The 16,055-nt window shown below is 41.7% G+C and overlaps 1 protein-coding gene and 1 pseudogene across 10 annotated transcripts in view; both read right to left on the minus strand.

Annotated features, from left to right (window-relative positions):
- lpar1 (lysophosphatidic acid receptor 1) overlaps positions 1-13,870 on the minus strand; it is a 233,373-nt gene extending 219,503 nt beyond the window's left edge. For 2 of the 10 annotated variants that reach the window (XM_069922971.1, XM_069922974.1), the window contains exon 1: positions 13,556-13,758. Coding sequence is in view for 3 of the 10 variants with exons in the window: in XM_069922989.1 (XP_069779090.1) it covers positions 11,891-12,091 (201 nt within the window). In the remaining 7 variants the exon portion in view is untranslated. Of the gene's footprint in view, positions 1-11,890; positions 12,803-13,025; positions 13,179-13,341; positions 13,759-13,794 lie in introns of those variants that run through there. The other 8 variants (XM_069922966.1, XM_069922969.1, XM_069922989.1 and 5 more) reach the window with 7 other exon arrangements.
- Positions 12,034-12,254, minus strand: LOC138752071 (U2 spliceosomal RNA; annotated as a pseudogene).
- Positions 13,871-16,055: the final 2,185 nt, after the last annotated feature.

Genomic DNA, 16,055 nt, shown 5'->3' on the forward strand with positions numbered 1-16,055 from the left:
GTAGTAAATTTCATTTTCATACAAATCTCAACAGGTGTATCCATTTAGAAAGCACTTAGAATGCAGGGAACCCTTCCAATCCAATTTATATTGATATCAAACAACAATTGGTACAAAGGAGGTATCAGTGATCACATGCTTAGAAAATACATGGATGTTAAGTAGTAAAGGTGAGAAGAGAAAATGCATTTAATAAAGGGATTTCCATGTCTTAGGTCTTAGGCAGATGTTTGTATAGCTGCCCATGGCAAGTAGAAGTCAGACAGGATGGACATAGACCCCTTCAGCTCACCATGTCTGTACAACCCTTTGGACCAACCTCCACTAATCTCATGTCCCCTCATTAGATCCACAGCCTTTCTAGAGTCTTGGCAACTCATGTATAATGATGGGCAATAACTAAGTTGGGAAAAGATCATGAAAGAAGTTAATGGGTTAGAGAGGAATTCAGAGATGAACAAGTGCAGTCAAAGTGGGATTTGAGAGCAAGCACCGGATTTATGACAGAGGTGTTGGTTAAACTGAACCAGCATAGATAAACAAACGCAAAAGAGAAGAGCAGGGGGTCTTGGGGTCCATTGGCATCAGAACTTTCGGTGACTTTATTTAACTGAGGAGAAAGATGGTCATTGGACGTATAATGGAAAGTCGTATTCAGCAGCAGCCAATGAAGGAGTAAGGTTACACTCATGGAGTAAGCTAGTCCTAGCATAGGTTTGTGTGAAAAGACACAAGGGTTAGAGCCATCTGGTTCAGGTTCCAGGTTCTTTCACCTTTTTAGTACATATTCTCCCTGTTACCTCCATTAGATATTTTCTCTTGAACTTAGCCAACACTTTTGCCATTGGATTTCCCACCCACAGCCCCCTCACATAGATTTTTATTTCTTGTGTTTATCATAGCACTAAAAATAAGTTTTTTAAGGTTTAACAGATCCTTATTCATGGACCGTGGAAGTCAGTGAAAATAGACAGAGTTCCTACTCAGCAATCCCCATCATTTATCTACACTCATGGGCAACAGAGGGAAATTGTTTCCCATTGAGTCTCTCCAGTTGACGATTCCTTCGACACTCATAAAAACAGTTGACAACAATGGTCCATTTGGGTGCTGGATCAACTGAAACAGACCCATGTGTGTCAGCAGCTTTAGGGAATAGGCCAGTATCAGGGCAATCAAATTGGTTAAGGTTAGAAAAGGCAAGAATATACAGAACAGGGGAAAAACTACTGCCATTCCATATACTTGCTAAGCTCATCGTATCTTACCCAGTCGGGCAGAATTATATTAGTCATGGCTCTGTGGATATTACTTCCGAGTTAGAAACCTACAGGTTCCAAACTAACTTCAGGGCTCCTGTGCAATGCTAAGGGAATGCTACACTGCAGGTTGTAGGGCCTTTGAGATGAGATGTTAAAGCACACACCCTGGCAGTGAACATAAGCAATCATAAGGTATTTGTCTTGGTTTCCTGGTCAGATCTTATCCCTTAACTAACAATCTCGGTGGCTTTCCAAATAGTTATTATTTAACTGGTGTTTGTGGGAGCTTGCTGTTCTAACACAGCTACATTTTCTACCAAAAACCCTGCTTTGAGTATAAAACTTTGGGAGATCTTGGGCAGAAGTGCACATTTTAAGTAAGTGAACAATTTTCTTATCAAAATAATTAAAGATGTGCATGCCATTGGGATGAATTTTCCAGCAAATGGCAACATATTCATATTAATTTTATCAGTAGCAAAAGTCAAAACTAAACACTCAAGATCCATAGCAGTCCAGCCATAATGACATCGTTCAAAGATCCACAGTACAAAGTACTGATTATTTGAGGAAAATTACAATTGCTATTTTTCAAAAGAATAACTGTGCCAAAGAGAGAAAATTATGGCTTGCCATTGATTTCCAGAAGTCTATCATTCCCCAGCTCTCTGACTTGCATTAATTATATATATACACCAGAAGTGTGTCTATCACACAGTTCAAACTACAGGCCTGAACACAAACAAGCTTTCAAGAGATTGGTAATTGAATTAGCCTGTACTTCCTTATCATAATGCTGCTCAACACCATGAGAGGATGTTACACGTTTGTTTACACCTGAATGTTCATTCATTTAATTTAAGGATGTGGTTCTGTTAGCAAGGCAATGGAGCTATTGACCTTGAGGCTGCAGTAGGGCTGGGAACGTCAGCCATCATCAGCAAGATAGCCACTTTGCATGGAAATTATGGCGAGAGATAGAATGGTATTTGACCCAATGGCTCATTAAATCAGGGCTCTGTGCTCCACCAGCTATACCCTGGGATGCATGCAGAGATTGTCATCAGTTGCTGTTGCAGATGATTTACAGGATAATGTTTCACTCAAACGTTGTAGTCTGCCAGCCGAACAAACCAGCCATCACAAAGTGTTACCAGTATACTGGTTTACTACAGGCTCCAGGACTATATACAGCAGGACAATGTGAAATAAGGCACAAGATACAAAAAGAATGTGGTCTGCCACATTCCACCTCCTCCAATGGGTAATGTTGCTAGTGTTTTATAGCACTGAAACAGGCCCAATTTCTCCATTCTGGCCATGCTAGATCCACATGTCTGTGTTTGACCTGTATTCTTATAAACTTCTGCAGTCCAAATACCTGTCTGGGTATTTTTTACATTTTACAGTTTACCTATCTCGGCTGCAACATTTCATCAGATGCAAGGATCGACAACGAGATAGACAACAGACTCGCCAAGGCAAATAGCGCCTTTGGAAGACTACACAAAAGAGTCTGGAAAAACAACCAACTGAAAAACCTCACAAAGATAAGCGTATACAGAGCCGTTGTCATACCAACACTCCTGTTCGGCTCTGAATCATGGGTCCTCTACCGGCATCACCTACGGCTCCTAGAACGCTTCCACCAGCATTGTCTCCCATCTCCAACATTCATTGGAGCGCTTTCATCCCTAACGTCGAAGTACTCGAGTTGGCAGAAGTCGACAGCATCGAGTCCACGCTGCTGAAGATCCAGCTGCGCTGGGTGGGTCACGTCTCCAGAATGGAGGACCATCGCCTTCCCAAGATCGTGTTATATGGCGAGCTCTCCACTGGCCACCGTGACAGAGGTGCACCAAAGAAAAGGTACAAGGACTGCCTAAAGAAATCTCTTGGTGCCTGCCACATTGACCACCGCCATTGGGCTGATCTCGCCTCAAACCGTGCATCTTGGCGCCTCACAGTTTGGCGGGCAGCAACCTCCTTTGAAGAAGACCGCAGAGCCCACCTCACTGACAAAAGGCAAAGGAGGAAAAACCCAACACCCAACCCCAACCAACCAATTTTCCCCTGCAACCGCTGCAACCGTGTCTGCCTGTCCCGCATCGGACTTGTCAGCCACAAACGAGCCTGCAGCTGACGTGGACATTTACCCCCTCCATAAATCTTCGTCTGCGAAGCCAAGCCAAAGAGAAGAGAAGAGAGTGGTCCCCACCTCTACCACTTCCTCTGGCAGCTCATCCCATATGCCTAACACCCTCTGCATGAAAAGAGGGCCTCTCTGGTCCCTTTTAAATCTTTCCCCTCTCACCTTAAATCTATATCCTCTCATTTTATATTTCCCTATCCTGGGGAAAAGGACCATGATAATTTACTTTGTATAGGCCCCTCATGGTTTTATAAACCTCAACAGAATCCCTCCTTCCCCCACCCTAGACTCCTATGCTCCAGGGAGAAAAGTCACACACTATCCAACGTCTCCTAATTTAAGTCGAGCAGACCTAGTAACATTCATGAATCTTTTCTGCACCCTCTTCATCTTAGTGATATCTTCCCTATAGTTGGTGACAAGAACTGTACACAGTACTCTTAATTGCAGTCTTATACAGTTGTAACACAGCATCCAAGCTCCTGTAATCAATGCCCTGACAGATGAAGACATACAAATGTTTCCATTACCACCCTGTTTTTCTGTGTTACCACTTTCATGGAAACACATACAGTACCCCTGTATATCTCTTTTCTACAACACGCTTCAGGATATGATCAAAGAGACCCAATTGTCCTTTTATACAACTCCCCATGATCTGGTAACAAGTAATTATGAAGGCATATGTTGACCTTTTGCTGGAAGAAGATTTGCATGCAAGAGTTATATAGGATCTGAATGAGTATCATTTATAATTCTGGTCTCCTTACAAATACTTGTACCACACTGGTTCCTGAGATGGCAGGTTTTTCACACATGTGAAAATCGAGGACTTAGCCTTCTATTCATTATATAAAGAATGGAATATGACTATTTTAATGCACAAAATGCTTAGAAGGGTTGACAGGATAGATACTGTGAATATGTATTGGCATTAGGTCAGTTATCCAGTAACAGAAGTCACTTTTCCAAAATAAATGAAAGGCTAATTCAGACTGAAATTATGAATTTGTTCACAAAGGCATGATGAATCTTTCAAATTCAAGGCCTGAGAATAGTGAAGGCTCAATCATCAATTGCATTCCAAATAGCAATCAATAGATTTATTTTTGTATATCAGAGGAATGAAGGGACTTTGGGATGGTACTGGAAAATGTTTTTGTTCGTACAATCTACAAGAGAAATGCAAATAAAACTGAGCTAATTTAATGAAAAAACATTTCATACAAAATACTTATAGTTGAAATATTTTCAATGAAATAAAGCACTACCATTTGTTGACTCAAGGTGGTAGTGAACCACTTTTTTTCCCCCTGAACTACTACAATCCACAAAGCTACTCCTATAATACCAAGAGCTTCAATGAATTTGATCCAACCACACTGTAAAAATACCGACCATGCTTTCTTATCAGGATTGTCTATGTCTTAGAGAATGATGGGTACAGGGAGGGGAGTTGCTGTTGAGGAATTCTGCCGTGGCTTGTGAAGTCATTTTCGTGCCATCAGACTTTTCTCTTCCAGATGTTTAACTCTTTGGCAGCCACACCAAGCTGGCAGTAGTCATGCTCACTTCTCAGTAACTTTAAAAGTATCCATGAAGATTTTATAATCACCTCAGCAATGGCAATGTCATATCCCAGTCAAAAATTTCAGTAAAGCCACAAACCAAAAAAAAAATCACTAACTTCAATAGTGCCACACTAGGAAATTAAATAGCAATATACAGCCTTCCCTATATCCACAAACTCTTAACACAGCATAGGTTGCTGCTCAATACATCAGCATCCTTACCTTTTCATCAGCTCAGGGATTCAAGCTATACAAAGACTTGAGCACATCAGAAAGACTGGTAAATTAGTGCAGTGCTGTTTAAGGACAGCACTGTCAAAGATGGTGCCTTTTAAATTAAACCTAACTCCAGTCCTCTTACGGAGTTTAAACAAAAACACATGTAGCACAATTTAAAAGCGGTAGCTATTCTGGGCAAAACGTTTTTTTACATTTTAATTTAGAGCACAGAAAGGAATAAAATATTTAGGAACATGAGTAGATAATAATTTAAATAATATACAAGTTAAATTATACCCTTTACTTAAGAAAATTGATGAAGATTTATAAAAATGGATGGAATTACCAATAACATTGGGAAGAGTTAACTGTATAAAAAAATGAATACATTTCCAAGAGTGCAAAATCTTTTTCAAACATTACCTATATCTCTTCTGCAAAACTTTTTTTTTTCAGGAAATAAATAAATATGTAAGGAAATTTCTTTGAAAGGGCAAGATGTCAAGATTATCGTTAGAAAAATTAACAGAAATATAATATATGGAATAAAGTAAACAATGAAAGAATTATGGGTTAATTAAAATCCCTTTGATTCAAAATATACTTATACCACTTACTACGAAAAATAGACTTTTTAGACATTTTAATATTTAGTTTTCTGAAGGAATTACAAATATAGAAGATTGTTATGAATTTAATGTCATTTGATCAATTAAAAAATAAATGCAGGATACAGTATTTTGTTATTGTCAATTAAAAGTATATTTACAAGATAAACTGGGTCCAGCAGTTATTACCTGAAAGAAGAGATGTAGAAACTTTGATTTGTAATAGATTTACTAAGGTATTTATATCTGCTATGTATATATTATAGCAAAAAGGAACTTTGAAGAATACATAGATCTAGATGGAGATTGGAAATGGATTTGAATACAAATATTGGCAGGAATTATGTTATGATAGCATGAGAAATACAAAAATACAACAAATTTTAGATATAGATTGGTCCAATATAATTTTTTGCATCAATTATTTCAAAAAAATTAAATAGATTAAAAACAGATCTATCAAATAAATATTTTAGGTATAGTCAAGAGACAGGCACTTTTGTATTTTACGTGGTCATGTTCAAAATTGAGGCCATTTCGGACAGAATTAGGAAAATTTCTAGAACAAGTTACGGGAGTTAAACTTCCACAAGATCCAATGCTTTTCTTATTGGGCAATTTTTCAGTGGAAAGACCAAAATTGAAACTGATTTTTTTCCAAAAGAAATTTATGAAAATTGCGTTAGCAGTTGCAAGAAAATGTATAGCAGAGATATGGAAATCAGATTCCCATTTGGGAATGGAAAGATGGCATGTAGAAATACATAGCTGTATACCTCTTGAGAAAATTATACATAATTTAAGGAATAAATACTATGCTTTTCTGAAAATTTAGCACCCATACTTACATTAAGTAGGTATGAGTTTATAAAGAGTTTTCCCTGAACCTCATGAAACCTTGCTAACTCCTTGGGATAAATAAATAAATGATGACATTGAAGGAAAAGTTGTAAGAATGGTGATGATATTTTGGTAACCAAGATTTTTTCCTTTTTCTAACTTTCCAGTAATTTTATTTCTATCTTTTTTTTATTTTCTTTCTTGTCGCTTTTTATTTTGGGGATTATTATTTGAGGGAGGGGGTTGGTGGGGTTTATTGAGATATAATTTGTAGCATGTATAACTGATTTAAATATATAATTATCATTTTCTGTATTTGGATACTATGAAAATTTTAAATAAAATATTCAAAGAGATACAGCAGTAACAGACCCTTCTGGCTCACAAGCCCACACCACCCAAATAAACTCATATTACCAATTAACCTTCCAACCCTGTATATCTTTAGAATATGGAGGGAACCAAACACCCAGAGGAAACCCACACAGTCAGAAGGAGAACATACAAACTCCATGCAATGGATTCCAACCCAGGTCACTGGCGTAGTAACAGCATTGCACTAACCACTAAACTAACCATGCTATCCCCTCAAATTATTTATTATTAATTTCTTATCCTCAAACATGATATATTAGTGGCTGCAATAAGAGTTTGGGATGCCCTTGAGCCAAAAAAAAGTGCAACAGAAATCCAACTTCATCTCTCTTTAGTTTGACATCATGTTTGATTGCAATTAAGAGACACATTCCAGTCACTGCACAAATAATAGCTTCATTGGAATGCAAAATCTATCAAAAAGATATTCATCCACAAAAGAACAAAACATACAGCCCCTCAAGTTTGTTATCTTATTTGATCATGAATGAGTTTCCTCTTCATGTGCACTTCTTATCCTCCTCCCCCCTGCCCTCCCCCCAGTCCCTTTATTCCCTCAATATCTATAGATCCATTAATATGCTCGATAACTCTGTACTTACTGCTCTCTGGAGTAAATAATTCCAAAGATTCACATCATTTTTTATGGAGAAATTCCTACTTATCTCAACCCTAAATGGCCAAATCCTCTGTCCAGGGTCACAGCTTCTATTCTGGATGATGCAGCCAGCAGAAACACCCCTTTGGTATCCACCATGTTTGAATCAGATACGCTCTTATTTTCCAGTGACCATCAACCAATACTAGTCCTGAGAACAACTCTTTCATTTCTGCAGTGGGGTAGGGAATGTGGGGCTCAAACTAGATACAATACTTATTTTAGGTGTAATCCTACCAAAGGCCTATTCGATGACAGCAAGATTTCCTGTTGCTGTACTTCAAACCATGCAATTAATACTCTTTGCCTGCTGATTACTTGCCGTGCATGCAATGTTAACTTTGTTTTATACTCGAGTTCACTCATATCACTCGGAAATTGTCATCATGAATTGAAAACAATTAGTTTTCCCTCGACTCTATCTTAAATACTCTTCCTAATCTGCCATGTGTGAATTTACTGAACCTGACCATATCTTCAAGTCTTTTTGTTCTCATTTTTTATTCCCCCTTATTTTTGACCAGTCAGAAAACAGGACATCATTAACAACTTCATCTCTCCATCATCCATCTTAACATTACACCTAACCCCTTGAGTCTAGAATTTGAAGACTACCAGGCATAGATCCCCATCACTGCGCCAGCCAATCCCCTGAAATGTTGAAGCAGTTCAAAAGGTTTTAAATAAAATAATTCTGATTCTTTCAATCATAAAATGAAGTACAAGCAATGTGGATTAATAGACCAGATCCTGGTAGTTATTAGCCTTGGTCACAAATGGAACCAACAGCACTCAGCATTGTTTCAGAAAGCACGTGCTGGGCTGACCTTCATTTGTCAGGAATGAGTTCAAGAGCTGTGAGATAACATTGAAGCTCTTTGAAAGTCTGGTTGGACCACACTTGGGATATTGTGTTCTGGTCGCCTCAATACAGGAAGGATATAGATGCTTTAGAGAGGGGGCAGAGGAGATTTACCAGGATGTTGCCTGGGTTGGAGAACATCTTATGAAGCAAAGTGTAAAACACAGAATTCTGTGGCCACAGTGGTTGAAGTAAAAACACACAATGCTGGAGAGACTCAGCCGGTCAAAGTGTCCTTTATGTAGCAAAGGAAGAGATACATGACTGACGTTTTGGGCTTGAGCCCTTCAAGGTATGAGGAAAAGCCAGTGAACATCAAAATAAAAGAGTGGGAGAGGAAAGGGGGTGGCAAAGCAGGAGATGATAGGTGGAGAAGGGAGGAAGGGAACAGTGGCACTGAGGGAAAGGGAGTGGAAAGGTGGGGCTGTGTAGGTGAAAGAACTGGAAAAGCCGGAGATGGGGGAGGGGGAAGAAAAGGCAAGCAGGTTTAATGGAAACCAGTTCATGCCATCTGGCTGGAGGGTGCCCAGATGGAAAATAAAGTGTTGTTCTTCCAATCCGTGGGTGGTCAGGGTGGGACAGTACATAAGGCCATAGACAGGCTTATGAGCATGGGAGTGTGACCCAGAATTGAAGTGGTTGGCCACTGGGAGGTCGCTGTGGTTGCAGATTGAGAGGAGGAGCTGAGCGAATGCCACAAAGGGTGCTCCAGGCGCAGTAAATATACAGATGAAGTATTGCTTAACTTGGAAGGACGGTATGGGGCCCTGGACCATGGTGAAGCAAGGTTGTCAATAATTAGAGCTTTTCTTTTAGAGTGACAAAGGATGAGATGTGACTTAATAGAGCTATACAAGATTATGAGGGGCTTAGGTAGGGTGGACAGCCAGCACCTTATCCCTGAAAAACAACAGCAAATACCAGAGGACATCGGTTTAAAGTGAGTGGAGGAAAGTTTAGGGGAGATGTCAGAGGTGTTTTTTTTTAAAAAAACACAGAGAATGATAGGTGCCTGGAATGCATTGCTGGGGGCAGTAGTAGAAGCTGGTACAATAGGGACATTCAAAAGACTCAGATAGTCTTGGATAGAAGAAAATTAAAGGGTAATAGGTATGAGGTAGGGTAGGTTTACATTGTTGTGGAGTAGGTTTACATCAGTTGGCTCATCAGCATGAACTGAAGGGCCTCTACTGTGCTGTAATGTTACATTTTCTAAATTGCTCTTCAGGACTTTTTACACATGTACTATTAAATGTGAAATGCAGCGAATCCAAAAAGCCAAGTTCATGAGTTTGTTCCATTGCTGAACTTTATGTGACAATCAGACAAGTGAGGGGCAGTGGAGGCTAAAAAGATTTTGAAAAAAATATCCATGTGCATGTTGATTGAAATGGGGACGATAGAGAAAAAGGAGTGAAACATGAAAGTTTATATGCGCTATAATTGTAGTAAAAACACAGAACTGGAGGAAATCTGCAAGCCTCTACTGCACCCATGGGAGGTAAAGAATTATAACCAATGTTTCGAGCCAGAGTCCTTCTTCAAAGGAGGGGACAGGCCCAAAACATTGGTTCTATATCTTTACTTCCTATGGACATTGCGAGACCTGCTGAATTCCTCTAGCATTTGTGTGTTTTCTCATTTAACCATGGTGTCAACAGTATCCTGTGTTTTACCTCCTCCAGCATTTCTGTGTGTTTATTCTAGCGATATTTCCTGCTAAATATATAACCATAAGATTGTGATTTTAATTAAATTTATGTAAAAATAAATGTTGCCAGCTTTCAGAAAGTTAAAAGCTTCAGATCAGTTACTGGTTCCAGTTGCACAGCTGACACCTAACCTGAGCGCTGATCAAAGGCCATCAGCTATATTTCAAGAACAGGATTCCTCATTGAAAGACCACTTGGAGAGCATGTCATTGAACTCCAGAATACTGAAGCCAGTAAGAGAGGCTCTCCATATCTGGACAAGGTAAACGCAACCACATTTGTCACAGGGCAGCAGCCTGAGCCAGGAAAATTGGGTCATTATGCCCCAGGGTTCATGTCATTTTACACATCCTAAACTTTTGCTTATGGATCACAAAACAACATTAAGCTCCACTATTCATTGTGGCTTTCAGTGAGACATGTTTAAGATCTTAAGTAATTAATGCATCTGCATAAAAAGTTGCCAAGATAACAATGACATACGTTTGCAAAAAGAACTTCAAAGTCTTCACCCTGGCTGTTTTATTTTGCAGTTACATTTGAGTTAATTACACCAATTAAAAGAGAGAAGTGAGAGTTCAGCAAGGTAAAACTTAGATAAGTGCCAATTAGGAAATACATAAAATATCACCCATGTGTTCAGTCTGACTGTGCTCCTGCTGAGATCACAGACCACCACAAACCAATGTGCTGACACTGCATGAGGTAAATTAACACACCTAAAACAAATGGAGACCAGTGTTCCTGGGGATATACACTACAAGATCGTTGCAGTTCATTGTGTCTGTTGAGACACAATTTATTTTATCCTGGCCAATATCAGGCTTTCATTTTTAGTCAGACCAGAAGATAATGTATAGGAGCAGATGTAGGTCTTTCATCCTTTCGAGTCTACTCTGCCATTCCATCAAGAGTTGATTCTTTATCCTCAGCCCCACTCCCCTGCCTTCTCCCCATAACTTTTGATACCCTGACTATTCAGATAGCTATCAATCCCTGGCTTAAATACATCCAATGATCTGGCCTCCTCAGCTACCTGTAGCAGCAAATTCCAGAAGTTCACCACTCTCTGGCTAAAGAAATTCCTCCACAATTGTTTTAAATGGACGCCCTTCAATCCTGAAGTTGTGCCCGCATGTCCTTGACTCCCCTACCATGGGAAACATTGCCACATCTACTTTGTCCAGACCTTTCAATATTCGAAATGCTTCTTTGAGCTTCCCCCTTATTCTTCTGAACTCCAAGGAACCCACGTGCTCCTATAGAAATGATTCAATTTGTACAACAGCTTTAAAGCTTCACTCATTCGGTCTGACGCTGAGTGGCAGGTGGAGGTGCCAGGCTGTGGAGCATATTAGAGAACCTGTTCAATGGAGTTTCCTTCATTTACCTTCTCCGGATTCAGTGGTGTCTCCGGACCGCTCACTGCCAACAATAGTGAACAATGGAGCAAATCCAGCAATCATGTGAAAAGGGAATTCTGAACTCTAATGAGAGGATTTCATTGAGCTGGGCTGCAGGCGGTGGGAAAGTTTGACTAATTGAACAGCTCTCACGGGCACAAAGGGCCGAATAGCCTCCTCCTGTTCTTTAAGATTCATTAATTAAGGAAGACATTTTTACAAACATACCCTCCCAGCAAATAACTGGCACGAGACCATCCCGGCTGGATATTCGTCGGACCCGAGCCATGCGAGCTCACCTGCGATCTCGGATTGACATCCAGTGGAGCCCTGCAATCGCACGGTCACCAGAATAAAGTAACGCAATCCTTCAAAGCATTGTCCAACCTGACAATATTCATTTCCTGATAGACAAATGCATGGTGTCATTAAGCAATCCACCAAACCTTGTTTTTTTTTTGCCAAATGTCATTAAAAAGCAGGCGGCCACACGGCAGAATGACAGCTCTCTCTTTTTTGGGTCCCTAGATAAGGGACGTATCAGATATTAAACTGATAAGAACAGATCTGAGCCAAAAGGCCAAGAAGCGATCAATGACAGCTCTCTCAAACAAAACGAGCAGTTGCGGGGTTGGAATGGAAAACGTCCATTCATTGGCACCCTCCATTTACAGCTTCGCCGTTTGACCTCTGTGCGGCGGTACTCGATTGAAAGCGATCCTTGTGAACATGTCAACCAGGCACGGGATTGAGTCATGGCATTGCGGCGCTGTGTGAATGGCAGGCTCCTTCCAGCAACTCGCAACCAGCGCGTCTTCGGGGCTCTGCCATGCTGCTAAAGGCAAGAGTGAGTCGCCCCTTTCGATCTTCCAATTCAACCTGCAGAAACACGCAGTGATTCCCTCATGGCGCGCAAGGGCTAGGTTTTTTTTGTTGGTGGGTAAGTATCAAGCCAGATCCGTGAAACACAAGCAAGAAGTATCATCCACTCCACTCGCAGGTGAAGTTTCCAAGTTCCCCACAATCTCTCCCTCCTTGTTCCTATCCCGGGAAGGGGATTGTTGGAAAACACCTTTCCCACACAAAGACCTACAACTGCCTCCGACTGAAGTCGATCACAAATCTGGCACAGTTAATTTTGCATGGGTGAGGTAAGTCAGTCGGGAGGGGGGCCGAGCTGATGTCAACCCGGGGTTAAAGAAGGTGGTGTAAATCATCCCACAATCCAATCAAATCCTGACGCAGGATAGAAGGGTTGTATATCTATATTCCTTCACCAAAGTTAAACCCTATAAAAGACTGACTGAAAGTCACAGTCCCCACCCACCCTTCCAACGGAATTTATATCCAGGCACTCAATTACCTTACAGACTGGGGCACCTCGGAGCTTCAGCAGTCACCTTAGTGCACTGGGTTAAACCTCCCTCCCGTCCGTCAGGCGAAAACTTCCAATCTTATCTTTCAGTTACAAAGTATGGGGTTTTTTTCACAAACTAGGCAGCTGCAGCGGTGTTTAAAAACATGAAAGATGCCGAAAATCAACCCAACTTTCTTCCCATAAATCATCCCTGTTACAAATAAAGTACAAGAAATCGTGGAAGGAAAATCTCAATTTCGATCATGCAAAATATACAGAAATAAATATGAACACAGATCTCCAGGCGTCCGTCCGCAGGTACCTTGGCTCGCTCTTCTGCTGCCTTGCGCTCGTTCGGCCGAGAGTGACTTTTCCAACAACTAAGTTTTGTACCTCCGATTAATACAATTGCCTGTGATTAATCAATCCCGCCTGCAACTCTGCCGCCTCAATACAAGCCCATAGAATACCATCTTCACAAAGCGAGAGAGGGGGAAAAAACGTTTTGGAAGTGGGTATTGTTCGTTCTTTCCCACCTCCGAGAGGTGTGTCTGTCCGAAGGTGACCGTCTTCTTGTCCGGTTCAAGTCATTAAATGCCCCGGCTCCAACTCAGTTTCGCTGTCCGCAATACCTTGCCGCTGGTTTCCTTCCCCACTCCACCTTGCCCCTCACGGCGCTCACTTTTCCAGAGCCTCTCGCCAGCAATGCGCCAAGTTTTCCGCTTCTCTCCACACACCCCCCCCCCCCCCTCCCCCTCTCTCACCCCCGCCTCACTTGGCGTTGGCGGCGCTCTCCTTGCTCGGTCTGCCCCGCTCGACAGCGCGGCGAAACTCGCCAGTGCTGAGTTGGGGCTGACGTCAGCCGCGTGCCGCCAGCAGGCTTGGGTTTAATTGCAAACACATTTAGGAAGGCAGGCAAACATCAGTAGAAAATCCAGCCTTTCCCCAGCACCCTACTCACTGATCTCCTCAACTGTACGGCAAATTATCATCGGGGTTGAGGAGAGGAAATGGTTTAGCACTGAGGGAAGGGAAGCTTAGGGGAAGGAGAAAAGTGGGTGGGAAGGATGGAGGGAACGAAGAGGGAAGGAAAGGATTGGAGAGGTTAGCATGGAGGGAAAGGGAGACAGAGAAGGAGGGAGGGGATGGAAGAGGAAGGAGGGGGAGGAAAGAGAGGATGGGACAAGAGGAGAGAGGAAAGGTTAGGGGAAGGATGGAGCAGAAGTGAAGAAGGAGGAAAGAGGAGAGGAACAGCTAATTAGTCAAGGGGAGATGCTAAAGAGGTTAGGTGGGGGTGGAAGAGTGAAATAGAGAGAGGGGGAGAGAGAGGCAGCAAGAGGGGAGAGAGAGAAGGCCCAGGGAAAGGTGCAGTGGAGTTAGGATAGGGAATGAAAGGTAAAGGAAGCGAGTGGATAAGCGAGGGATAGATGGCTTGCAGAGAGAAGGGAGGAGTTTAGAGGAATAGGAAAGGGGAAGGGAGAGAGGGGGGGAAGGGGTGGTTTGTGATGAAGAGGTAGTGTGAGGAGGAAAGGGAGTCAGGAGGAAGTGACGAAATGAAGGTGAGCATGGAGGGAAGAAAGAAGAGTGCAAGAGCATCATCATTTCACTAATGAGGGGTCTGTTCAATAATCTGCTAAAAGCCTGAAGAAACTGTTCTTGAATCTGGTGGTCCATATCTTCAAACTCCAGTATCTTCTGTCTGACCAGAGTGGGGAGAGGGGAATGTGACCAGGGTCAAATGTTGCCTGCTTTTCTGAGGAAGCAGGAAGAATGGACAGCGTTGTTGGGAGGTTGGTTTTTGTAGACCCAGGGAAGGCTGGTTTGCATAATGGCCTGAGCTGTGTCCACAACGTTTTGCAATTTCTGTGATCTTGAGCAGAGCAGTTCCTGCACAAAGCTGGGATGAATCAAAACAGGATACTTTCTATAGGGCATTCATAATTTTCTTAGGTTTCTGAGGAAATAAAGGCTGCCTTGGGCCTAGTGGCAACATAGTTGGAACAGGACAAATTGTTGGTGAGGTTTACAACTATAAACTTAAGTGGCTACCATCACCTCATCAGCAGAAGTAGTGATGCAAGATGGAGGAGGAAATTTAGGGAAGAGAGAAGGGAGTTGTAGTGAAATGAAAACAAAAGGGGAAGAGTTGGAGGAGAAAAAGACCAGACAGGGTGGGGAAAGAGATAGAGGAGAGGGTGATGAAAGGACAAGGATCGGGATGCATGTGGAGAGACAAGAATGGGGAAGGAGGAGTGATGGGGAGAGTGGGGCAAGAAAGGGATGGAAATGAGAAGTGGATTTGGTGAGAAGAGTAGAGCAGAGAAAGTGGTAAGTGGGTGAGAGAAGGGAGAATGGGGAAGAAGGGAGACAGTGAGTGAATGCAGGAAAGGGAACAAACAAGCAAAGGAGAGGAAGAAGGGGAGAGAGGAAGAGATTAAACAGGGGGATTTTAAAAAAAAGAGAGGGAGGGAGGCCAGGGGTAAGAATAGGGAGAATGTGAGGAAAGGGAGGGAGTGAAAGAAGGAAGAAGAAATTGCCAAGGAGGGGTTACAGAGGCCAGGGCAGCAGGAGAAAGAGAGAGAGTGTGTACATGTGGTCAATAGTTTAAAAAAGCTTGCCTTTGAGTCCAAATATTTTGTTCATCCTTGACAAAGCTTGGCATGCTTTAGAGTGTTTCATCAACCTGGCAAGGACAGCCTGTATTTCCTCTTGTCCTTTCCTGCACAAATGTCCTGCCCTTATAGTTGGGCAATCTTTCAGTCAATCACATTAAAGCTCTAGAGAGCTCAAATAGTAAGAAGAAAAGAACTGCACATAATTTCTGAGTTCTGTGAATTAATTTGCATTCCCTTCCTTTTTCATTCCACATATAAATGTTACTTGAAAGTCAATCAAGGTCAGAAATCATTTTGCAACTCAAATGATAACAAGAGCCACTTGTAATTTTGACTAACTACAAAGAAAAGGGAAATAAAAAATAATGAATGAAACTGGATGGTTTAATGCTTGCAGTAGAACTGTTCCACATGGAGTTGT

This window comes from Narcine bancroftii, chromosome 1 (genome assembly GCF_036971445.1).
Source record: "Narcine bancroftii isolate sNarBan1 chromosome 1, sNarBan1.hap1, whole genome shotgun sequence".
In the NCBI taxonomy this organism is placed as follows: Eukaryota; Metazoa; Chordata; class Chondrichthyes; order Torpediniformes; family Narcinidae; genus Narcine; species Narcine bancroftii.